General features: G+C 38.7%; 1 protein-coding gene across 2 annotated transcripts; it reads right to left on the bottom strand.

Annotated features, from left to right (window-relative positions):
* Positions 1 to 184: 184 nt before the first annotated feature.
* Positions 185 to 26480, bottom strand: RAB14 (RAB14, member RAS oncogene family). 2 transcript variants are annotated; one of them, XM_007539923.2, is made up of 8 exons: positions 26164 to 26480; positions 19102 to 19160; positions 16157 to 16210; positions 13357 to 13534; positions 9436 to 9502; positions 3997 to 4084; positions 3537 to 3567; positions 185 to 2462 (listed from the first exon to the last, which is right to left on the bottom strand). In XM_007539923.2, exons 2-8 carry the CDS (start codon positions 19151 to 19153, stop codon positions 2285 to 2287), a joined length of 648 nt encoding a protein of 215 aa, XP_007539985.1. In that variant the 5' UTR covers positions 19154 to 19160; positions 26164 to 26480; the 3' UTR covers positions 185 to 2284. The 2 variants fall into 2 exon arrangements, with proteins under 2 accessions (XP_007539985.1, XP_060056059.1); XM_060200076.1 differs by lacking the exon at positions 26164 to 26480 and adding an exon at positions 25985 to 26107.
* Positions 26481 to 26787: the final 307 nt, after the last annotated feature.

Consider the following 26787-nt stretch of genomic DNA (forward strand, 5'->3'; position numbering starts at 1 on the left):
ATTCTAAGTGTGATACAAACATAAGGATAACAACTAGCTTAGTAAGTAATGTAGATTTATATGCTAGACTTCTCCCTTTATACCACAAATAACAATTTTGCAACAAAAACTGACAACTAGTGCCAATAACTGTCTGAATAAAATAAAGAAATCCTGTTATGGTTCAGAAAACAATACAAAACAATTTTAATCTAGATACAGGTACTTTATTTACAAATATTTAGATTAATAGCATTTTGTTACATAAAATGAAGAGTACAGCAGTCTGAATAAATCCTGTCACAAAAACATAAGACTCACTGTAACTAACTTTGGGAATCAGGGTATTGCACCTAGACAAGCTGCAGTTTTTGTGATTGCTACCTTATATCCCAGAGGGTGGTTTGTTTGTTTTGTTTTTGTAAATATATACACACACCAGCAGGTCATGGTCCCTGGGCAAGTCCCCTGTGATGCAACAGTGTAAGCAAAATGGATCACTGTTAAGTCTTTAACAGAATTTATCAACCTACTTCAGGAATCTTGTTTTTAAAAAATTAAAGACAAAAAGAAAGGTAAGTCCACAAATTAACCAAACCCTATTTTCTGCACATTCCAGTTTTGGCTTTTATTTAACATTGACTATACAATACTCTTGTACTACCACGTGTTTACAACCCAGATAGATGTGTTTTTTTATACTTTAGTGTCTGTAAAGAGGGATTTAAAATGTGTATTTTAAACACAGCAGTTGATCTAAGTGCATTTGATAGAATATGTTATGGTCTACCTTTCCTACTACAAATGACTCAAGTACCAACCCAAACCATTAAACTCAATTAGAAATCAATCAAGGAAAGTAAAGAACGTGCTAACATAAATTTGCTGTGTAAAGAAATAAGATTATTTCCCTTGTATTACAGTATTCTTTCAGTGGTCAAACCACTTAGCACAAAGTCATAACTTTGTATTGATACTAACATTGAAACACCATTACAAACACTTTCCCTTTCACAAAATAATTTATGCCAAAGAGACATAAAATATCCCCTCATATTATGAACACAAAGGATATCTTAAATTATTTCACTGTAGTGTTAAAAATGCACAATTTAAAATCCCTTAACAGCAGACATGTGGTTCTGGCTGTCTGGTTCATAATCTTACCATTCCAAGATATAGGTATAAAAGCTTAAATGTGCAATAAACCCAGTCTTTTTTCTTTCTCTATACAGTAAGGCAAGAAATGCAGCCTGTAATGCAAAATGTTTACAAAAAGAGAAAAGCAGGTTAGCACACTGTCGATTGCACAAGAATAGTTCAGAATATCAGCAGGTAAGCCACAGTGCAAAGATGGAACAGAATCTGCTAGTGTTAATCCTCTCATGCTAGGAGCTTTTTCCAGCATAATGTCCCCAAAACTGCCAGCACCAAAGAGTGGAGCCAGTATTATTTGTGAACTGCAGTTGTCTCTATTTCCTTGTGTGAAATGGAAGGGAATAACATGGTCACATACAGGTCATACTGTACAAACTGGTATTTTATACTGCTCCAATGCCAGTAATCATTTTATTTTCTTCATTAAAATAATATACACAGAACGTATCGTTAGTTCGGTTCCTTCAAATTTTATACATATTTACTTTCTGCTAAAGAGAAAAGGATAATATGATGTAAAAAAAAAAAAAAAAGACAAAGCTACTAATAAAGCACAAGAAAAAAAGATAAATGGGTATTTTCCCAGTGTAAGGGTAAGACAAGCAAACCTCCTCTAGAAAACTGATAGCTACACAACCAGGAATTTACCCGACAGAAACAAAACAAAAAGCAATTACAGAACCTCTTCTCTACCATCAGAAATTATTTCACAGCAATAAACTTATTGACTACAACAAACATATGTGAACAGTTAAAGATGGGGAGAAAGGCTTAAGATACCAAATTAAACCGTACAGTGAGACAAAGTGTTACCAAAAAGAGAGAGGAGTAGAAATCATGAAGTCCAGGATCAGTGCTCAGTTTAAATCATGTATTGGTGACATACCTATCACAAGGACAATCAAAGGGGGGAAATCTAAATTTACCATGCAGGAGAGATTTATTACTCTACTTGCCTTTGATAACCTGATTACATCTAGTTGTTTAGCAGTTTAGTATTGTGTTAAACTGTTTGTAAAACAGAGTAGTTTTTTCTTTTTTTTAATTAAACCCAGTAAGATGTACAGAAGACAATGAGGCAGTAAAAAGTACTGCTTCCAACAGACAAGAGGTGAAAGGTCAAATGAGTGCCACTGCAAAGAGGTCACTAGCAGCCACAGCCTTCTCTCTGGGGCTGTGGTTCACTGGTTAGTCGACCTCCCTGTGGAGCTGATGGTTTGTGTTGTACGCCAGACTCAGCAGCATTCAGATCCAGGCTTCCATCCTGAATGTTCTGATAGATTTTCTTGGCAGCCTCAAGGAAAGCATCTTCTACATTCTCTCCCCTACAAGGCAAGTGACAACCTTATTCAAGAACCACAGCTTTCTACAAAAGAGAAGACATTATACACTGACCTTTTGCTAACCTTTAGTCAACTGCCATGATGTCTTCAACTTAGCCACTGTCATCTAATAAGAGATTACCAGAAGACTGAGCTAAGAGAACAACATGGAAAAATATTTTCTATGGAAAGCATATAAACACAGTACTAAGTGCTGTCTCTACAAACCCTACCTAATCATTAAATGCTACTCATTAGACAGCTATGACTGGCTTTTTTCTGTTATAATAGCAAGTACTCAAAACAATATATATGTTTAGTACTCTAAATATATAAAATAGGATTTTGGGGAGGTGTAGTCTAATTAGCCAAGCATGAACTGTGGTGCTTTTATCATGTGATAGTGCTATATGTTCAAGCTTAGCCAAGTTCACACCTAAATATGGTTCTCTTAGGAGTAACAATACAGCTGAGGCTAAATAGATAAAGAGGAACTAACTTCTCAACACTGCAGAGACTTTTTTTTTTTTTAGACTAATAAAAATTATAATGGGAGTCTTAGGACTCAATGGACGTGGGATAAAAATTGGAAAAATGTTAATTTATTTGACTGTTCCTAAGACATTACTTTCTTGTCATGCTTCTTATAATAATCAAAAGTACTGAATGGCTTGACCAAGCTTGAAGGCAAGATGCCAAACCTACCCTTACTTTTAAATGTCAGGCTTCTTTCTTTCTTTATTTATTTATTTACTGCTAATACACTTTCAATAACCTGGATTACTAGTGGGCATAATCAAAGTATAATTTTTTAGATAAAGTACCAAAAACTATTTTGAAATGTGAAAACAGGAGACAAGAGAAATTGTTTACTTTTGGTGCTATAAACATTATACATTTTTCATATTCTGGGCTTTTTGGAAAAGGTATGATGCATTTTTGTACAGGAAAACAGAAAAAATATTGTTACGACTTCTCCAGCAACCCAATATGTGGTTCTACTTTCAGGAAGTTTAATATAATTAAAAATGATCTATAAGATATAATTAAAATGATGTATATACTGGCCATACTTACGTTTTTGCACTTGCTTCAAGGAACAATAAGCCTAAAAAGTGAAATTCAGATTTTGATTAAGACCTTTCAAATTAATTTTTTATTACTATCTTTATTTAAGTATTGGATAGAGACAGCCAGAAATTCAGAGGGAAGGGGGTGATAGAATAGGAGACACACACCTGCAATACTGCTTCAGCACTTGCAAAACTTTCCCCCGGCGGGTAGGGACTCGGGGCTTGAACCATTATAAAATGTGCACTCAACCAGGTACACCACCACCCAGCCCCTCAAATTAATTTACAAGACAGTCTTTTCAATAGATAAAATCCAAATCCCATCAGTTGTCACTACTCCTACCATGCTACTTTATGAAAGAGTGAATTTGAGATGGAGGTAAGTTGTAGTGTCAAAATCTCATCTCTAGAAACCCTCCCAAGTGTGATCCTAAGTAGTCATTAAAGTTTTAAAAGAAACCTACCATTTTCTTCAGCAAACTGTTTGGCTTCTTCATATGTAACATCTCTTTGTGCTTCCAAATCTGCTTTATTTCCTATGAGAATTATTACCTAATGTGTGACCAAAAGAAAAGTTATCTTAGAACAAAAGCAACCATCTAAGTCAATAATAAAAATTCTAAAATACAAATCTATTTATAGAAAAAGATATACACCTCAAAAAAAAAAACCCACCAAAAAACTAAGTATTAGCAATTATCTATAACACAGGACTACAGAATCATGAAATTAGTAAGTGGAATCTCATTAATCACCAGGGTCAGTGGTTACAAACTTTCTGTAAAAGGTGGAAATACAAACTTTCTGTAAAAGGTGGAAAGTGTCTTAACAGGTGTGTGGGTTCAACAATATGCATATACTGCATTTAATTTTTTTTCTTTTTTTAAACTATAAGCACCATTCTTAGTTTAAGTCATTAAAAAGAAAAAGGAAACACAAGATAAAAAACATACCATGGGGAGTCGGGCGGTAGGGCAGCGGTTAAGCACACGTGGCATAAAGCTCAAGGTCCTACGTAAGGATCCTGGTTCAAGCCCCCGGATCCCCACATGCAGGGTAGTCACTTCACAGGCAGTGAAGCAGGTCTGCAGATGTTTATCTTTTCCCCTCCTCTCTCCATTTCTCTCTGTCCTATCCAATAACTACAACAATAACTACAACAAGGGCAACAAAAGGGAATAAATAAATATATGTATATATATAAAAAAAAAAAGACCATGGACTTCCGGGAGACGTGGCCGTGGAATAACTGGGACCAAATCACCTCTCCTTCTGAAACAACAAATAAATACAACAAGAGACCCAACTGAAGTCATAATATACAGCTGAAAGTTCTGCAGCTTCAGGTGGGTGCTTGTGTGTGGTCAGAACAGAAAGGGGTGTGGGAGCGGGTTGAAGAACAGCAAAGTCAAATCAGAATTTTGGGCAGTGTGGGCATTCTGGCGATTTCACTTTAAGCGCAGCAAAGCAACATTGTTCCTAGTGCCGGAAGAAGAGAGACTGGGACTTAAAACCTCTCAGTCTTTGACTCACGGGGGCTTTAGCCTTCTGAATTCAAGGCAAGGACACTACATAAATCAGTGCATTTGTGACGCAAGGCAGCCCAAAACAACCACCACCCCCCACCCCATCCCACACACTGCAGATCATAAAGAAAAACCTAGAGACTACAACAGCACCTCCTGTTGGCCATCAATAACCAGCACAAAAAATGTGCAGGTGGAGAAACAACTAAACAGTCAACTATGCTGTATCAGTCAAACAGAAATGAAACAAATCCAAGGAATTACAGATTTATAGAGATTCTCAGAGACAGACTACACAGAGCTCATTATAAGGGCTCTCTAAGAATTTAAGCAAGAATTAAAAGAGCACGTTACTATGGAATTAAAACACATGAGAGATGAACTTATAACAGACATCACTAAGTTCTTAAAAGAACTTCAGTCAGAACTCCAGGGAGTAAAACACACCCTAACTGCAACCTATGCCCAGGTAGAAGGCTTAGCAAATAGATCCACACAATCAGAAGAAATAATCTCCAGTCCAGAAGATACAGCCAGGCCGCTCTTTCAATTGAAAGATGAGGGAGAGGAATGGTTTAGAAAGACTGAAGCAACTCTGTGAAACTGCAGACTCCATCAAAAGATGGAATATAAGAATGATAGGTATATCTGAAGAGGAAGACAAGGCCAAAGACCCAGAGTCCATTTTCAGAGCAATTTTAGCTGAGAACTTCTCTCACTTAAGAAACCATCAGAACATTCTCATCCAAGAGGCAGAATGATCATGCAGATTTACAAATACAAAAAGACCAATGCCAAGGCATATTATTGTAAAACTATCAAAAGTCAACAACAAGGAAAAAATTTTGTTGGCTGCTAGGGAAAGGAAAGAAGTTACATACAAAGGCAGAGCTATAAGACTTTCATCAGATTTCTCTGTACAAACTCTAGAGGCCAGGAGAGAGTGGAATGACATTCAAAGTTCTAAAGGAGAGGGAATTCCAGCCATGAATATTGTATCCTGCAAAATTATTCTTCAAATATGAGGGAGAAATAAAGGTTTTCTCAAATATTCAAGAACTAAAGGAATTTGCCACAATCAACCCCACCTTACAAGGAGGAAGCAAAGGAATATATGTTCCAAACACCAAGTTGCAGATGCTACCAAGATGTTAACCTGACTCACCTGGACAAACAACTTCACCAATGTATCCTGGAACTCAGCTCTCCAGAGCCCTGCCCCAGTAAGGAAAGATAGAGACAGGCTGGGAGTATGGATCAACCTGTCAATGCCCATGTCCACAGGAGAAGCAATTACAGAAGCCAGACCTCCCACCTTCTGCACCCCATAATGACCCTGGGGGTCCATACTCCTAGAGAAATAAAGAATAGGAAAGCTTTTAATGGAGGGAGTGGGATGTGGAACTCTGGTGGTGGGAAATGTGTGGAATTTCACCTCTCTTATTCTATGGTTTTGTCGATACTTTCTATTTTACAAATAAAAGAAAAAAAAAAAAAGACCATAAAGTATACCTGCTCTAGATCAAGGATTATGATTACTAAGGGCCTATGCACAAGCTCTAAGGGATATGTTAATACACTGAAATTAAGCAAATTTATTATAAAACAAAGGCATTCATTGAAAAGTCTTGTTGGCTTCCATTATATATTTCAAAAGTTTCTGGGAACTTCAAAAGTTTTAAAGACCAGTATGCCAATTCCTTCAGGCCACATATAGGGAAACATTAAGGCAATTAATTTTTGAAAATCAACATCTTTAGGGAATTGGTAGTAGAATATTAGAAACCAAGTAGAAACTCCAAATTATAACCTTTAGACAAATATTGCCCTACTCTTCACTATTCCTAGGCAGGAATAAATTTGTAGCAACTCATAACATGTATATATACCCACAATGGTAGAAAGACTAAGGTGACACATAAGCAGTAAATTCAAATGTTGACTTGTTAGAAAAGCATTCTGACATAGAAAAACAGAAAAATATGTCATGATTTTTCTGACAAACCAACACAAAGCAAAATATTAATATCAATATCCACTTTGAGATAATTTACATATGTGAAGTTATATAAATGTGGAATTTCTGAAGGCAGGGAAAGAACTAAGCATTTGAACACAGAACTTGACATGTGTGAAGTGAGGCCTAAGGTTCAATCCCTGGCACTGCCATTTGCCCGAGCTGAGCAGTGCTCTGCTTATTCTCATCCCTTCACACTCATAAAAAGAAAGATTTTAAAGAGTGTTACTTTTTAAAAAAGTTCTCAGGGAGGTCGGGCGGTGACGCAGTGGGTTAAGTGCACGTGGAGCAAAGCACAAGGACCGGCAGAAGGATCCTGGTTCGAGCCCCCAGTTCCCCACCAGCAGGGGAGTCGTTTCACAGGTGGTGAAGCAGGTCTGCAGGTGTCTATCTTTCTCTCCCCCTCTGTCTTTCCCTCCTCTCTCTGTTTCTCTCTGTCCTATCCAACAGTGAAGGACATCAACAACAATAATAATCACAACAAGGCTACAAGGGCAACAAAGGGGGGGAAAATGGCCTCCAGGAGCAGTGGATTCATGGTGCAGGCACTGAGCCCCAGCAGTAACCCTGGAGGCAAAAACAAAAAAAAAGTTCTCAAGACAAAAAAAAAGTAGCCTTAGGTGTATGTAGTATGGCTTTGGCATATCTGTCTAGGGTTGGCGTACTTATGGGTAAATTAACTTTAAGAAAAGAATTTATTCTGCAAGATTATAAGACTTAAAATAACTATAGAACTGCAAAAGCTTACAGAACAGGAGATCCTGTACGCCCTTATTTGAGCTTCCCTAATAGTCAAAAGGCATTCTCAAAACCAAGAAAACAACATTGGTGTATGCTCCAGCCCTTATTCAGATTTACTAGTTTAACACTCTCTCACATGTACAGTGCTATGTGATCTCACTGCAGTTAAGACAGATGTAAGTTATCACAATCAAGATGCAGACCTGGTCTATTACTACAAAAAAAATGTTAGTACTAGAAATGTCTTTGTAGTCACACACCACACACTCTCCATCCCTATCACAAAACCCTGGCAACCACAAATCTGCTCACCCTCTCTATAATTTTGACATTTTAATTGACTCTGATGAAAGTCAATCTTACCAATGACTATAGAAAGTCATTTTCACTGAAGAAAACCTCTATCAGGTGCTGGGGTTCAGGCTAAGTAAAACACAAGCCTTATTCTGGAGAAGCTCAAAGTCAGTGTAGCTCAGGGCCTATCCTCACTTGTTCTGGAAAGTCTATATACTATGCAGTAACAGTATTCACCCCCAGCACCTGTCTTAGCTCAAACAACATCTGGTTTGTGTAGTTGACACTGCTCATCCTGGGCATTTCCAGCACTATGCCATCACTACTCCATACTCATATTTCACTCTGCTTTGAAGAATAGTTCTTTGTGTATCCACTGATTCTTTTCCTACTAAACTTTTGAAGCTCAAAGATGCACGTTATTCTTTGTATAATGCAGAGTCTAGCATAGTGCTTAGTCTTTAAAATCTTAGTATCTGGGAGTCGGGCTGTAGCGCAGCGGGTTAAGCGCAGGTGGAGCAAAACGCAAGGACCAGTGTAAGGATCCTGGTTTGAGCCCCCGGCTCTCCACCTGCAGGGGGTTCGCTTCACAGGCGGTGAAGCAGGTCAGCAGGTCTCCCCCTCTGTCTAAGCCCTATTTCCATTTCTCTCTGTCCTACCCAACAACGACATCAATAACTGCAACAATAAAAAAAAGGGCAACAAAACAGAATAAATGAATGAATATTAAAAAATATATTTTAAAAAAACCTTAGTATCTTCTCAGACTAGTTCAGAAAGTTGTTTACCAGAGCACTGCTTAGCTTTGGCTTATGGTGGTTCTGGAGAATGTACCTGGGAGCTCAGAGCCTCAAGCAAGAAGTCATCTGCATAACCATTACACTGTCTCCCCAGTCTTAAGACATCAATTGTTAAGAGCATGTAGAATTCTCTTCTTAAATTTTATTGAGATAATTTTAATACAGTTATAAGAAATATCAGATACAAGTATTTATATAAATCTACAAATTTTGTCCATTTTTTTCCAATGACATTTTATTAAATGAATGCAGATTCCTTTTGAAGTGAGAGTCAGTCTCTAAATGAAGACCTCCAACCCTTTAAAACTTTCATGTTTTTAAAGTACAAATGTAAACAAAAAGACAAAATAAGACACAAAACCTGACGTAGGTTATTAGCACTGAAAAGATGTTTTCTTCAAATAATTTAAAAATAAATACTTATTCTTAGCACCTAAATGCAAAACTCTACTAGCAAATGACTTTCCTTTTCTGGTTAAGTTTAAGATTTAAAATTTCCTGTTTAACAGGCAGCATTTAACTTACAGTATTTGGATTGGTGAGATTTCTTGCGTCTGTCAACCAGCTGCTTAAATGGTTATATGTACTTCTTCTGCAAAAATTAAAGTTTACATTTGTGATGAACCATATACACTGCCATTTTCAAAAGGAGGAGATTTCAAAATAATTTAAATATACACTTTAATCAGCAGGCTAGATTCCTAAAGAATAGTTACAGAATATAAGCACATTATCATTCAAAAACCTAGTCAAACCTACCACTTTAAAATAAATAACTCCATATTACTTGGGTGGAGGTCACAAAACTTTGATGGTCGGTGTGGAACTATGTTCCTATAGCCCTATAATCTTACAAACCATTGTTCTTAGAATTTTATTAGTGAGAAATAGTGGCTCATGAGATTAGAAGATTGAAGAAATAGTTTCACACAGCACTCACCACTAAAGTTCTGAGCTTCTCCCCCAACCCCTGCCACCATCACAGTTCTCACAAGGTCTCAGCTGGCTTTTTTTCATAAACTATTATTAAGCCACAAATTTAAAAAAAAAGGAAAACCAAACTAACAAATACAAAAAAGGGGAAAATTAAATAACATTATTCAACAATTCTGTGAATAACTTTTGTCAAAAACAAATTATTTACTTAAATTTAAAAGTATATGTGCAGTATACCACTACTCAATGTCAATAGCAATTAAAAAAAAAAGTAAAAGTACATCTGTAAACAGACTAGTAAACAAGTAAGGAATGACAGAAACCTGATGGAAAACCATTTTGAGGGGGTCGGGTGGTGGCGCACCAGGTTAAGCGCAAATAATCAGAAGCATAAATATCCTGGTTTGAGTGCCCACTTGCAAGGAGGGTCATTTCACAAGCAGTGAAGCAGGTCTGCAGGTGTCTTTCTCTCCACTTGTCTCTCCCCCCCCCCACATCTCTCTCTGCCCTGTCCAATAAAATGGGGGAAAAAAATGGCTGCCAGGAGCAGTTGATTCATAGTGCAAGTACCAAGCCCCAGCAATAAGCCTGGAGGGCCAAAAAACAAATAAAAAGGAAACCATTTTGAATTCAAAATTCAGTATAAAATAAAAACTAAAATTATTTTTATTATTTTAATCAATTTTTCTTCACAAGATGAAGTCAAAATGATATCAAAATTTCTAACGAGTGATATTCAATAGAAACATTTTTGCATCTGCAAACCAATACAGTCACACTGTCAAGGCTGGTATAAAATATATATTTCTGGGAGTCGGGCTGTAGCGCAGCGGGTTAAGTGCACGTGGCGCAAAGTGTAAGGACCCAGTTCGAGCCCTGGCTCCCCACCTGCAGGGGAGTCCCTTCACAGGCAGTGAAGCAGGTCTGCAGGTATCTGTCTTTCTCTCCCCCTGTCTTCCCCTCCTTTCTTCATTTCTCTCTGTCCTATCCAAAGACGACGACAACAATAATAACTACAACAATAAAACAACAAGGGCAACAAAAGGGAATAAATAAAATAAATATTTAAAAAAATAAAATATGTATTTCTTTCAAAATAACTGGGAAATGTTATACATGTACAAACTATTGTATTTACTATTGACTATAAGACATTAATCCCCCAATGAAGAAATTTTTAAAAAATGGTGAATTCACCTTCTTCAACCCATCCTGGATAGAACTTGAAGAAATCATGTGAAGTGTGATAAATCAGAAACAAAGGATGAATATGGGATGATCTCACTCACAGACAGAAGTTGAAAAACAAAATCAAAAGGGAAATCACTAAACAGAATTGGACTGGAGTTGGTGTATTACACCAAAGTAAGACTCTGGGTTGGGGGGAGGGGGGGTTCAGATACTGGAACATGATGGCAGAGAAGGATCTAGTGGGGTTGAAATGTAATATGGGAAACTGGGAAATGTTATGCATGTATACACTATTGTGCTTTGCTTTCAACTATAAACCACTAATCCCCCAATAAAGAAATTTAAAAAAATCATATCCCATTGTATGGACATACCACATTTGTTTTTATCAGGTAATTAACATGTTGGCTGATTCCAGCAGAATTACTTTTGATGCTAAGAACAAAACTTTTACTAAATGTATTTACTATCCCTAAAAGGTATATCTAAAAGCAAAACATACATTATCAAATCATTATTTTATCTCTCTTAAGTAACTTACACAATGTTAATTGTCAATTATCACAATAAGTAGCTGGGGGCAAGATCATATATACAAAAAAACCCAAGAAACTAGACAACACTATAAACTGAAATAGTATAAGCACACACCGACACATGTAAAATTTTATTAACATTAATAATGAATGGAATCTTTATGAAGGTCTTTAAGAATGCACTCCTATAAAAGGATGTCCTGTGCAAATGACAGCTAATCCTCTTCACACAATGCTATTTATTGATCTTGTTACCAATTGCCTGGCTATAGAAGATCATTAAAGCTGTTTCAATTGCTTCACCCTGAAACAGCTGCCCAATTCTAGAATCTGTTGAGATTTCAAGCACTATAATCATTTGCGATCTTTACTCTAAGGTAGCATTTCCCAAATTTCTCTACTGCACAACTTCTCAGGGTTCTAATATGTTCATGTGAGTCATGACTCTTCAAGTGGAAACAGTATAGAACATTTTCATAAAAGAAATATGTTTGAAAAATCTGGTTGTCACCTGGCCCCACTACCTATCCCTACCCACCTCCACCCCAAAAGTGAGACAAGAACCAAATTGCTGCATATAAGATGACTCAGCCCATTTTCTTTCTCTCTTCCTCTCCCTCATCTTTAATTGGATAGGCACAGCCAGAAGTCAAGAAGGAAGGGGAAAATAGAGAGGGAGACAGAGACAACTGCAGCTCTGCTTCACCACTCAAACCTTTCCCATTACAGGTGGAAACTGGGGGCTCAAACCTGGGTCCTTGCGCATTGTAGCATGTGTGCTCAGTCAGGTGTGCCACCACCTGGCCCTGCCCCCACCCCCCTTTTAATCAAGAGGGAAAGGAGATATATAAAAGGGGAGAGGGTGGGAGGGAGGGGGAAGGGAAAAGGAGAGGTGGGAGAGAGGGAGAGGGAGGTGAAGAGGGAAAGGGAGTGGGAGGGGGGTGATAGAAAGGGGTGGGGGGGAAGAGAGAGGGGGGAGAGAGAGATGGAGAGACGATTACAGCACTGTCTCACTGTTCATGAAGCTTTCCCTCTGCAGGTGGGGACCAAGGGCTTGAACCCAGGTGCTTGCATATTGCGACAAGTGCAATCAACCAGGCAGCCACTGCCTGGCCCCTCATTTTCTAATTTCCAGCCAACAGCACAGAGTTAACGAGATGCCACCATTTTCCACTCTGAAGTCAAACCTTTATGGTTTTGTTTTGTTACTTTGTATAAAGTGTTCCTAGCTTCCAGAAATAACAATACTGAAATAAATTTAATCTCCCTGCATGATTATATAAATCACTTCAATTAAGAACAAAAAATATAAGCAAATAACAATTATTCAAACACCCACAGATGCAACCATAGAACTTTTAAAAATTGATGATACTGCATTAGCAGTTACTTGGTTCTTCACTCAAGCCTTATTTTGAGAACATAAACTTCAACACTAGAAGCTGAATACAGTAACTCAAAAATGTGCTTTCTAGTAAGATAAGAAGAACAAAGTTTGATGTAAAATATTTTTTCACCTCAAATAATTTAACTGATGCTGCTTTTCAGAACAATATTCTTCTATTAGCTCCACCAGCATAAAGGTTTTCTTCAGTCATACCCACTTTCAGAAAAGGAAATCAACATTATATCAAATCTTAAACAATTTGAGAAGAAACCATAAAACCTAAATAAGTGTACTGTCAAAGTATTACAAATTTCTTAACTCCTAAATCAATGAAAGCAGACTACCTGAAGATTTTCTTTTAAAACTATTAAAGATGAAAAAATTGTAAACTCTTACCTAGTGATATCATACACCATAAGTGCTCCGGCAGCTCCTCTGTAATAGCTTCGTGTAACAGCCCTAAACCTCTCCTGTCCTGCTGTATCCCAAATCTGCAGTTTGATTTTTTGGCCACTAACTTCAATTATTCTTGTACCAAATTCAACACCAATTGTGTGAGGACAATCAGCCATAACTGTTAAAGGGGAAAGGAAATACATTATATTCCAACTTCCAGAAAGCTTAAAATAAAGAATAGCAAGGGGAAAGTTCACTGGGTAATCAAATTACTTATTACTGCTTGCAGGTTATACACTAAAGTTTAAAAAGGGGGGGGTAAAGAAAATCACAGAAACATGATTAAATTTCTGTGACAGAGAAAATATATTTTAAATTTTGTAGGTTCAAAACTGTCACAACCTCTCGATTCTACTACTGGAGCACAGAAGTAGTCACAGCTAATATATAAAATGGATATGACTGTGTTCCAATAAATTCATTTACAAAACAAGAAGTGACTGGATTTAGCCTACAGGCTATAGTTCACTGAATCCTAGCCTAATAGAATCTACTATTTAAATATTTCAATAAACTCTTCATAATACCAACATTATACTAGTTAGCCTTTAGATAATCATTAGATAAAAGTCAGTCCAGGGTTCAAGAACTCGGGGGGGGGGGGGAGAGACCTGGTTGAGTACATGTTACAATGCACAAGGACCCAGGTCCAAGTCCCCAGTCCCCACCTGCAAGGGGGAAAGCTTCACAAGTGGTGAAGCAGTGCTGCAAGTGTCTCTGTCTCTCTCCCTCTGAATCACCCCCTTCCCTCTCAATTTCTGGCTGTCTCTAGCCAATAAATAAATAAATAAATATAATATAATAATGTTTTTTAAATTATTCATGGCAAGAAAAAAATCTTAATAAAAAAAGAACTCTAGGGAGTGGTAATCAAGTAAAATTTTTTCCTGGAAAATATATCAAAGAAAATCACCCTGTAAATGGGTTAATGAAATAGTTCAATCTGCATGTCTCAGGCTCCCTGACAAGAGACTACAGGTTCAAGCCCTCAGCACTACTTCACACCAGCATTGAGCAGTATTCTTATCCTCTCATTCCACTCCTCTCACCCGTAACAAGTATTTGTAAAAAGAAAACCACTGTGTTTAGTATGTATTTATAATGTACGTTGGCAACTTATGTATATCCAATCTACTAGGACAAGTTTCCTTATAATTGATAAACCCCCACAGACTACTAAATACTTGATAAAATGTTACATTAAGTAAAAATATACTCCAGGAGCAATTTCAATTATATTGACACAACTTAAACTATACTTGTACATAAAATAAATAGGTTCCCAGGGGGTTAGGCTATATAGTGCAACAGGTTAAGCACACATGGCACGAAACTGGAGGACCAGTGTAAGGAACCCGGTTTGAGCCCCTGGCTCCCACCTTCAGGGAAGTCACTTCACAGGCGGTGAAGCAGGTCTGCAGATGTCTATCTTTCTCTCCCCCTCTCTGTCTTCCCCTCCTTTCTCCATTTCTCTCTGTCCTATCTGGCAACAACAACATCAATAATAACCACAACAATAAAAACAAGGGCAACAAAGAAGGAAAATAAAATATTAAGAAAATAAATAAATTTGTCCCTTCCACTCAAAGAGAGATCTGCACTCTAATGACTGAAGAATTCCAAATTAAGTTATTTCCTATATATTATTATTGTAACTGCTACCAGGGTTACTGATGGGGCTCAGTACTTGCACAAAATCTATTGCTCCTCTGACTGGCTTGCTTTCTTTTGGAGACAGAAATTTAGAAGAAGGGGGATACAGAGAGGGAAAGAGAAAGAGAGACATCTGCAACATTCCTGCAGTTCTGATGAAGTTTCCCCATCTCCCTTGCTCTTGCAGGTGGGAACCAAAGGTTTGAAGCTGGGTCCTACCGCACAGTAATGATGCATGCAATCTAATGGGTGTGTCACCACCTGTCCCCAATTTATTATTTCTTAGCTAATAAATTATATATAGTCAATTCTCCCTCACTAGATAGGTTTTAGACACCTAACATGGGGAGGTAAGAAACTATTTATGTGACAACAACTCTGTAAACCACTATTTCCCAAGGGGCTGGGCAGTGGCGTACCCAGTTACACATACATAGTACTAAATGCACCTGAGCAAGAAGCCGTATTCGAGTGTCCCACCACCACCACCACCATTACCACTGCAACAGAGATGCATCACAAGAGGTAAAGCTGGTTTGAAGATTGTCTATCTTTCTCTCTCCCCTCTCCCTCCCTCTTAATTTCTCTCTGTCCTATCCAATAAAAATGGCCACCAGGAGCAATGGATTTGTAGTGCCAGAACTGAGTCTCAGCGATAGCCCCATAGGTAAAACAAAAAACAAACATACACACACACAAAAAAATTACATCCCCCTCAAGAATGTGATTTTTTTTGGGGGGGGGACACTAAATGAAGCCTTATGCTTTAATTTTAATGTTTAAAATGTAATATATACTGACTGTATACTGACTGAAAAGAATATATAGCTGTTAAGGTAGAGGTGACAAAGTAAAAATAAATTTTGATCTGCACAAAAAAAAAAAAGTAATTTCTCTAAAAGATATTCAGAGAACAAGAAAAATTTAGACTTGAAATTAACAAACACATTCTCTCCCTAAAGGTGAAAGTGAACATACAGGGAAGAATTTTATTTAAATGCAGAATACACTGAAAATATTTTTTAAAAGGAAAGTGACTAAAAGGAAAGTGACAACAACTTATTAAAGCTTTACATATTGAACTTACATTTTTTTTCTGTAAACTGATGAAGTAAGCAAGATTTTCCTACTCCCATGTCCCCTGTTAAAAAAAAAAAAGTGGCAGTTAAAAGTCTCTATTTCATTCTTTTATAGATAGTTATATGCAATGACTGTTTTACCCCTTAGGACATCATGTCCTAATTACTGGGACATTCAAAAGTCCTATCAAAAAGATCCTATTGGCCAATTTTCAAAGTGATGTACAAATTGATTACCCCAACCTTTGTGGATTTTGCTCATACACTGTGTTACTAAGAAGTCACTAGCTGGCAAATATTTTTAAATAGACCACTGTAATGGTAATATTTATTTTAAGTTGTTTCAAAGTTCTCGTTTTCCTTACCATGTATAAAAAAGCAAAAGACTTCTGAGTGTAACGAGATAGAATATAATAAGGAGAATAAGTTTTAGAAATTTGTTCACTAGGTCCATCTTATCTCACAGATCTTAGAGAATTCCAGGAAAAAAAATATGCATTTACTGCATGAAAACCTTAAAAAAACTGATATTATCTGACTATATCACAACAATTTTTGCCTTTTGTTAGAGAATCAATATAAAATAGCCACATGGGGGCTGGATGGTGGTGTACCTGGTTAAGCGAATACATTGCTGTGTACAAAGACTAGAGAGTCCCCACCTACAGGGAGGACAAGTACTGCAAGCGTCTCTCTCCCTCTCTTCTCTCAGTCCTATCAAATAAAGAAAGAAAAATAGGAAAATCTGGTGGATTCGTTGTGCAGGCACTAAGCCCCAGAACCCTGGTGGCAATAAAATAATGAATAAATGAATAATTACATAGGTTCAAACCAATTGGCTTGCACTGTGTGGCCCTGGCTGGAGTGCTTCTCTGGTTTTCCTGTGCTCTTCTCTCATTAAAAAAAAAAAAAATAACAAGGGGCGAGGTAGTAGTGCAACTGGTTGAGCGCACATTACAACGCACAAGGAGTCGGATTCATGCTGCTGGTCCCCACATGCAGGGGGAAAGGGCCAAAAGTGGTGAAGGAGGACTGCAGGTGTCTCTCTGCCTCTCTCCCTATCTACCCGTTCCCTCTTGATTTCTCGCTGTCTCTATCCAATAATTAAGATAATTTTTTTAAAAAAATAAGTAAAACAAACAGGGGCAGGGCAGTAACGCACCTGACTGAGTATACACATTACAGTGCAAAAGGACTTTGGTTCAAGTCCCCAGTCCAAACTCTACTGTAGGGGGTAAGCTTCACAAGTCATGAAGCAATGCTGCAGGTATCAGTTTCTCTCTCCTTCTTTATCTCCCCTTTGCCTTTCAATTTCTGTCTCTATCCAAAATAAGTAAAAAATAATACTAAAATATTTTTTAAAGATCTAAAAAAATGACAACCGTAAAAAGAGAAACAATAAACCAACTGTTCTAATGTGATAACCAAAAACTATGATATCCAGTGATATCTTGTAACAATAGTACTGCCATTTAATCTGAACAAAATCTTGAAACCTATGGAATAATCACCAACATTACATTTCATATAAACTACATAATTCTGAATTAATGCTCTCGATCAACTTCTGAATTCTGGAGGAGTCAGAGGGCCTTCATTATATTTCTGGAATGTATCAAGACTCTTAGGAAATTAATCTCATTTGTATCATTAATAAGCTCTCAGGTATGCCTCAAGAATATCCGTCAGGAGTAGGAAGTTAGTTCAGTGTGAGACTCAGAATTCCCAGTTTCCTCTGGCACAGCCATATACCACAGCTGATTAGTGCTCTGGTCTTGCTCTCATAAAAATGAACAGAGCCAGCAACATTAGAGAAAATGCAATTAAAGCCACACTGAAATTACATCTCACACCTGTGACAATAGGCTCCTTCAATAAAACAAGAGAAGTGAAGTGTTGGAGAGGATGTGGAGAGAAAGAAACTCTACCACACTGCTGATGGGAGAGCAAATCTGTATAGCCATTATGGAGAACAGTATGGAGAATCCTTAAACAAATACAAATGGAAATACCTCATGATCCAGCAATTCCACTCCTAGGCATTTACCCAAAGACATTATAATAACATTGACTTGAAGGGATATATATATGTGCACCCCTATGTTTATAGCAGCTTTATTCACAGTAGCAAAATCTTGGGAAACAACCAAAATGCCTATCAACAGATGACTAGATAAAATAATTATGGGACATATAGACAATTAAAAAAAAAGAAGAAGATAATACTGTGTCCTTGGGGGTAAAGTAGACTGAATTGGAGAAAACAACTATAGAATGGTTTCACTCATATGCAAAATAGAGAACTGAACATACAAATGTAAAAAAAAAAGTGTCAACCTCTAAGACTGTGGGAGAACTACAGTGGTTATCTCTGGGGGTGGGGGTAGGGACAGCGGGAGACAGCTCAGGCAGCCTGTGAAAGCAGCAACTGAAGTGCTTTAGGCCCCTGGCAAACCTTATGCCAGAACTGAGTCATACTCAGAGAGAGGTCCTCTTTCTTTGCATTCTACCATGTAAACATTTAATAAATAAACACTTTTCGTGGTCCATTTAAACATTTAATAAATAAACACTTTAGCAGTGGCTAAAGCATTAGACTCTCAAGCATGAGGCCCCAAGTTCAATCCCCAGCAGCACATGTACCAGAGTGATGTCTGGTTCTTTCTCTCTCTCCTATCTTTCTCATTAATAAATAAATAAATAAAATTGTTTAAAAAAAACTTTTTAAAGGAACAACCAGCATCATTTTATAAGTACCCAATATTATACTACAGAAGTAACTAGAACCCAAATACAGAAAGTACATTGTTAATACAGAAATAAACCTTATCAAATTACTTTTAATTTTGCTGTAAATGCATTCACATCTGGAACAGCTTGTTAGAAAGTACATTTAGATACTTCAACCATTAACCTCCTTTGTACAACAGGAAAATAAGTTAAATAAACTTACCAATAATAATATATTTAAAGATGTAAGAGTAGTTGTATGGTGCAGTTGCCATGGTGGCACTAAAAAAAAAAAAAAAAGCTGTTACTTCAGAAGTACATAGAACTTATTCGGCACTGCTAATCCTTTAAAAAGGCATTAATAAATTAAATTGAATATAAACAAGCAGTTGGTTATAAGAAATCAGACTAAAATTGCATTTCTCAAATTGATTAAATGCAAATTCTGAGTTGAAGACTGCTTAACTATTAGTATATAGTAGAAAAATATCTGTTATCCTTCATATCAAAAACAATTTCAATACATCAATTTAAGAAATACCCAATAAGAAATGTTATTCTGGAAATTTTCAAATAAGGACATCTTTATAAACTTAAGTTTAGCATATACATATACAGCACTTCTGCACTTCTGCTTAAGGTTCCTACCCCGTTCAGTAGTCGAGTTAAGTACAGATAGTCTACTGCTCAGAACTCTCATTTTACAAAACAGTCATACAAAGTAACCAACTTACAAACACATAAAACCTTGTCTATTTAATTTTATTTATTGCATAGAGATAGACATTGAGGAGGAAGAGGGAAACAGAGGGAGAGACAACGGTAGCACCACTTCACCACTCAAGAAGCTTTCCCCTTTGTAGGTGGGGACCAAGGGCTTGAACCTGGCTGGGTTGGTTCCTTCCTGTGCACAGTAACATGTGCTCAACCAGGTGCACCACTACCCAGCCCCTTACCTACTTGTTTAAAAAAGTGATTAACGTAGCACCCAAATTAATGTCTGACTTAAAATCAAAAGCAAGTATTATTCTTTGTTTTCCCTTTTGTTACCCTTGTTGTTTTTCATTGTTGTAGTTATTGTTGTTCTTGATGTCACTGTTAGATAGGACAGAGAGAAATGGAGAGAGGAGGGGAAGACACAGAGGAGGAGAGAAAGACAGACACCTGCAGACCTGCTTCACTGCCTGTGAAGTGACTCCCCTGCAGGTGGGGAGCTGGGGCCTCGAACCGGGATCCTTACATCGGTCCTTGCGCTTTGCACCACCTGCGCTTAACACACTGTGCTACTGCCCGACTCCTGCAAGTATTATTCTTACATATTCTTTTTAAAGTCACTAAACTGGGGGGGGGGGGGCAGGCAGTAGTACATCTAGTTAAGTACACACTTTACAGTACTCCAGGACCCAGGTTCAAGCCCCCGTCCCCACCTGCAGGGGGAAAGCTTCACAAGTGGTGAAGCAGAGCTGCAGTTGTCTGTTTCTTTCTCTCCCTATCTCCCATTTCTCAATTTGTCTCTATACAATAATAAATAAAAATACTAAAAAAGAAAAAAGTTATTTTTAAAAAAGTTAATGACTGGGAATTTCATAAAGCTTAACCTAGGATTTGAAGATAGCACTATACCAAATGCCTGCTGTATACTATTCTAGGAGTGAAGAGAAATAATAAAATATTACCTGTAGTTGTGAAATTTTTAATTTTTAATTCTAAAAAGACCAGTCTACTCCATACCCTCGTACACTTAAAAGACTTCTCATTTACTTTTTTTTTCATACTTCCAGTAACCAAAATCAAACAAAAAACACCTCCAGTTTATTCAAATGCATGGCTTAAATGTGTCAGACAGTGTTAGGTGCTAGAGAAACAAAAGGTGAACTCTAATATTAGTATTAATGCTTAATAAAGTTGTTTTCAAACCAGTTTTATCTTAAGAAAAAATATATATCCTGCATCTGGGTGACAGTTTAACCTTATTTAAAAATGTAAGATTGACAATATATTTTTATCTGGTTTTTGTTTTTAGAAAGCTGTCACATTTCAGAACCCAGGCACCTGACAAGATTGAAGAAATTTATAGTGCCGCTAGTACCTACTACATATCAAGTTTCAAATGATAGCTCCATGTAATTAGAAAAACTAAGCTCTAGAAAAAGTACACATTTAAAACAAGTAAATGATTATTATTATCATAAGGTTAAGAGTCAGTTGTTAATTACAATAAATTATTAATCACCTCATGCAATTTAAGTCTTCTCGCTCAACTGCAAGATTTACATTCAACAAAAGTAGATGCCTCATTACCCATTTCATCTTGACATGTGGTAACACATTTTTAATGAGTCTTCCACAATGCAGAATACTCCTTCAAATTATTCTCTCAGGTAAGGGAGTTTTTCTAGTTAGATTAATTGACTCTGATCGCAACTGAATCTTTATTTTTCAAACACTAGGTGCTCAAACTTTTAAGAATGAGCTTGATCCTAAGGCTAATACTGCTCTAGATTATTCACCATTATCTAAGCCAGATCCCAGACACGAGGAAAAAATAATCTTATAACAAAAATTACATTTAAAGGTTATTAACTTCTTAACATGCATTTCTTTCAGACTTTCCTTCTAATTAACTTTAATTCTTTTAAATTCCTCTTTCCCAAATAAACTTGAGGAAAAGTAATCATGCAGTCAGTCATCTTAAAATTACTATTTTTCTCATTCTTGTCCCCTTCTGATTTTCCCATTTCCTTCCACTGTTCTAAAAGTTGCTGCACTGCATACTTTGTGTCCTTCCATTTTATATTATAACTATGACCTCTAACAATCTTAATTTCTACTCAAAATGCTCTAAAGGCTAGTGGATTTACAACTCAAGTTGTAATAATTTGTAGACTTGCTAATAACCACATAAGGATTAAGTATTTACTGAGATGACTAATTTCAAATTAATACATATCCATGCATTAGTCAATATAAACTATATCTAGTTAAAAGGGAAATATCACAATTTCAGATACAATTTACTTTAATGCCTCTAATTTAAGAAAAACTACTACATTCAGTCAACAAGTGTCATTAAATATACAGTAAGCCACTAGCAAAATTGTTAGTTACTATTTCTACATATGATAGACAATATGCTAGATATTTTACATGTAATCATATTTAAGAATTACTACTACCCTTAAAATAGTTACTACAGGGAGTCAGGCAGTGGCGTGCTCAATTGAGTGCACATCAGTAGTGCAGCGGGTTAAACGCACGTGGCGAAAAGCGCAAGGACCAGCCTAAGGATCCCAGTTCGAGCTTCACAGGTGGTGAGGCAGGTCTGCAGGTGTCTGTCTTTCTCTCCCCCTCTCTATCTTCCCCTCCTCTCTCCATTTCTCTCTGTCCTATCCAACAATGACAACAACAGTAATAACTACAACAATAAAACAACCAGGGCAACAAAAGGAAATGAATAAATAAATAAATACAATAAAAAATTTTTAAAAATTGAGTGCACACATTACCATATGCATGGACCCCTGCTCCCCACCTCTCTGCAAGTGTCTATGTTTCTCTCTCCCCTCTGCCTTTATATCTCCCCTCCCTTCCCAATTTCCCTCTGTCAAATTAAATGAGAAGAAAGGAAGAAAAGGGGAGGGGGAGAAGAGAGAGAAAGGAAAGGAGGTGGCTGGGAAAGGTGGATTCACTGTGCAGGCAATGAGGCCCAGCAATAACCCTGGTGGCAATAATTTAAGTTGCTACTGTCTTTTATTTTGCAGATAACATACTCAACAGGGGAGTAATAAGCCCAAGTCACAAAAGTAGTCAAGTCTGCATTGACTCTAGGACTGTTTAACTAAAATGAACCATCTCAACCGCTGGAACATTCTCCTCAGTTAGGAGGCAAACTTGACTGAAACATTCTTCTCAATTAGGAGACAAACTTGAAACAGTGTGTGACTCTAAGACACAAGCATTTTTCTCACTTCACTCACCTGTTGTAAATAGTCTCAATAATCAGTATTAAATTATAGTCAGAATGCACGTAATCAGATTTGTTAATATTGATACATAACCACTAGTAATAATTCACATTCTAGCTACTTAAAGTTTCTGAAGCTAACATTTGCTGAGTAAATTCCTGGTTCTTGTAAGTCTGCATTATGTTCACGTAAGTGAAGAGACAGAGAGAAAACCTGTCATTTGGCCAGTGTTACAAGTTAGTAAATAAGAGAGTTAGAATTTGAACTCATGCCTGATTCCAAAGATGATAAGATTTTTCTCTACGATAATTTATTAAAATAAAATCAAATATCAGAGAAAGATAATTATGCTCAAAAATTAGTTTTACTGTAAAATTCAGCTCTAAATGTCCTGCTATCAAGATAAAAGCTTACTAATTATATATTAAGCACTAATTGCCTTGTAATCCCTTTAAAAATTAATTGTGCTTAATACTGCTTTAGCCAAAGATTTTCTTCCAACCATGTATCTTGAGCATAAAACATACCACAGTTAAAGTGAGAAATATATTTTAAGATGTGACATGCTATCAAACTCTGCATCATGTTTTTTAGCTAACAAAATCTTGGATATAGTTCCAAACCAACACATTTAAGTTTAAATAGTCTCTATATGCATATTAAATACTAATCAATGTTGTGCCCAAACAAGTATCAAGTAGTCTCCCGAATGTTGAGACAGGCACCTTCAAATAAGGCTACACAGATAAACAAATGTTAAGTTTTGAAGTGTGCAGATATATGAAGATAAGCAATTTCATATCCTCTGGGGAAAAATATGCTCTGCCACATTTTTATGGAACTGATATGTTGTTAAAATCTTAAAAATAATCCAAATCGGGAGTCAGGCAGTAGCACAGAGAGGGTTAAGCGCAGGTGGCGCAAAGCACAAGGACCTGTGGTTCGAGCCCCTGGCTCCCCACCTGCAAGGGAGTCACTTCACAGGCGGTGAAGCAGGTCTGCAGGTGTCTGTCTTTCTCTCCCCCGTCTTCCCCTCCTCTCTCTGTCCTATCCAACAACAACGACATCAATCATAACTACAACAATAAAAAAAACAAGAGAAACAAAAGGGAACAAATAATAAATATTTTAAAAAGTTCAAAATATATTCTTAAAAAAAATAATAATCCAAATCACCCTGGTCAAGAAACCAATTTAAAAGTACCCTACAGAGACTGAAGTTTCAGCACAGGAGGCCGAGGTACAAATGCACTTAATGCATCCTTTTTACTGGAAAAGATCTGGCAACAATCTATGCTGCCATCAATAGGGAAATGACTGAATAAACTGTCTATGCAGAATAAAATGTTAAAATTCAAAAATTTCCATTCATGTATTTTAGCATCACTTCCACATTAACCAAAAATAATATGGAGAACACAATATGAAATGTCATTTAAGTTTTTCTGAAAAAATAAACACACCCCAATAAGTGAAAGCATTTTTTTGTTTGGTTCCATACTGTATTACTTATGCAATGACTAATCCTTTCACAACTGTTACAGAGCTATTTTATTCTACTCCTTAGAACATATGATGCTAACTGTAAATTTTTACATAACTGATTCCAAGAAGACACAGAAAAAAATTAAAACGTAGCTTTAATCCCAGGGAATTTTGTACTTGAGATTTTGTCTCTTATCACTACTATCATGTTGAGTGTCTAAATGTCAACTACCAATAAAAAGATATCAGCTCAGGCGTTATATTCATGGCCGTGTACTATTAAAAGAGAAAGCTAAAAATAAGGCTAAGACATAATTCTACAATTCTCCACGGTATGTTCCTCTCATCTGTCTGATTATTGAACACCCACTACAGGCAATGGGGCACTTACTCTTTCTATTTAACTCCACCCCCCACCCCCATCCCAAACCAGCCTAAAATGTAAAGGACACTGAGTTTCAAAGGTTAAGTAACTAGAATAAAGTCACTAAATGAGAAGTGGCAGTACTGGCGCGAGAAGCCTAGGCCACATCACCCAAATCTGTTAACACGTCTCAAGACACAATTACAAAAAAATGCCTAAGCAGAGCTCTGAAGAAAAACATTTGGAACATCTTGCAGGGAAGAGAGAGCTGGAGTTGGATTACTCCAAGGTCAAGCTTGTCCTCGAGAACCACTTCTAGACAAAAAGCAGTCTGGATAATAAAATAATAAGCCATAAACTTCGGTTTCAACACTTGATGTGGGGCCAGCAGGACGGCACCTGCCCTCCAGTAACCCCGGGCTCCGCCGTAAACATTCAATGAAAACCCCGCCGTGCCTCTGAGGTGAGACCGTGGACGACGCCGCTGAGAGCTGAGTGAGAAGCTGTCATCCAGTGGAAACACAGGAGAAATGAGAAATGAAGTCGGAGCTGCAATGCCTGCGGTCACGTCTGTTGAGCTCAACTCACAAGCGGAGTGCGGACACCGCGGTCCACAGAGCAGGGAGCCAAGTTTGCCCGGACCGTCATTCACGGAGCCACATCACAACTTTCAAGCCTCAGTTTCCCCGCTTGTAAATACAGAATTAACTTTACTTACCAGCGAGGGCGACATCAACCAGAGCACGAAGAAAAAAAACCACCTAAATCCGCGTCTGGCACAGAGCTAAGAGCAACCCACTGAAAAGACGCTTGCACTTCCCCTCCCACTTCCCCCCCCCCTTCTCTCCCTCTCTCCTGAAATTCCAGAAATGCAAAAAAACTTTCTGCCTTCGTTGGTCTTAGATTCTAATCTGAGCTCCGGGTTTTATCAGATGTCCTAGGCCTCATCCGAGGTCGAGCCCCGCAGGCCGGCCCCCCGTCCCAGCCCGAGCGCACAAGCGGCCCACCCACCTCGCCCCGGACTCCGGGGCGGCTGCCTTTCGAGCCCGGAGCCGCGGCGGCCCGCGGGACGGGACCGGCCCCGTCTGGGGCTGGCGGGCGGAGCTGGGGAGCCGTGGGGGTGGCCCTCAGCGGCGGCGGCGAACCGCGGCCAGGAGCGCGGGGCCCGAGGGGGGAGAAGCCAGCGGGCCCGGCCGGGCGGCGGCACACACCCTCCCCCGCTGCTCCCGCGGCTCCGCGCCGGGCAGGGAGCACCCCGGGCTGCGGCGGGCGCGGCGCGGGGACACACTCACCCCGCCCGGGAGCGCTGTCAGGCCGGGCGTCCGCCGCCCACCCCGCGCTCGCCGTGGCCTGACGAGGGCCCGTCCTGCGGCGCCACCCCGGCTCGCCGGCGTCCCCACTGCCCGGCCTCGGAGGCTCAGGCGAGGCGGCCTCGGCCGGACGGACACTGCGGAAGACCCGCCTGCGATACCTGGGGGGTTGCTGGTGGCTGGGCAGCTTTCCGGGCGGGAGGGGGCGTCAGGACGAGGAAGAGGAGTGCGGGCGCAGCGACGCGGGGGCGGGGGCGCTCGGCCGAGGTCTCGGCAGGTAGCGGGCTGGCCGGAGAGGTGCGGACGCGCTCGCGGCACTGCGGTGGCGGCGGAGACGGCCCTCGCGGCTCCCTCAGGGTCTTCCTCGGGCAGGTCCAAGATGGCGGCGCACCCTGCACAGGGTTTCCTGTCACCCTCGCAATGGGCCGGACCACAAAAGAAGGGGGCAGAAGGGTGCGTGCGCATCCGGCGGAGCCCGGAAGAAGGTGGCCTGGCCCGCCCCTCTAGCCCCGCCCCTTCCTCAGTCTTCTTCTCTGGACTCGTCGCGCCGCCGGGAGACCCGCCTCTCCACCCCTCTCGTCCAGCTAGGCGGAGGAAAGCATGTGGGCGCAGGCGCGGTCGTGGGTACGCGAGTCACGGGGTAGTTACTGCGCGGGTTCGCCTACAGTCGGCTGGGTTGATTCTTGCTCTCGCAGGTGTATGATTATCGCTCTTAGTTTTGTTTTGCTTTGTGTTTTGTTTTAACATTAATTTTATTTATTTACTAGGAAAGAGAGACAGTGGGT

This window comes from Erinaceus europaeus, chromosome 10, assembly GCF_950295315.1.
Source record: "Erinaceus europaeus chromosome 10, mEriEur2.1, whole genome shotgun sequence".
Classification (NCBI taxonomy): domain Eukaryota; kingdom Metazoa; phylum Chordata; class Mammalia; order Eulipotyphla; family Erinaceidae; genus Erinaceus; species Erinaceus europaeus.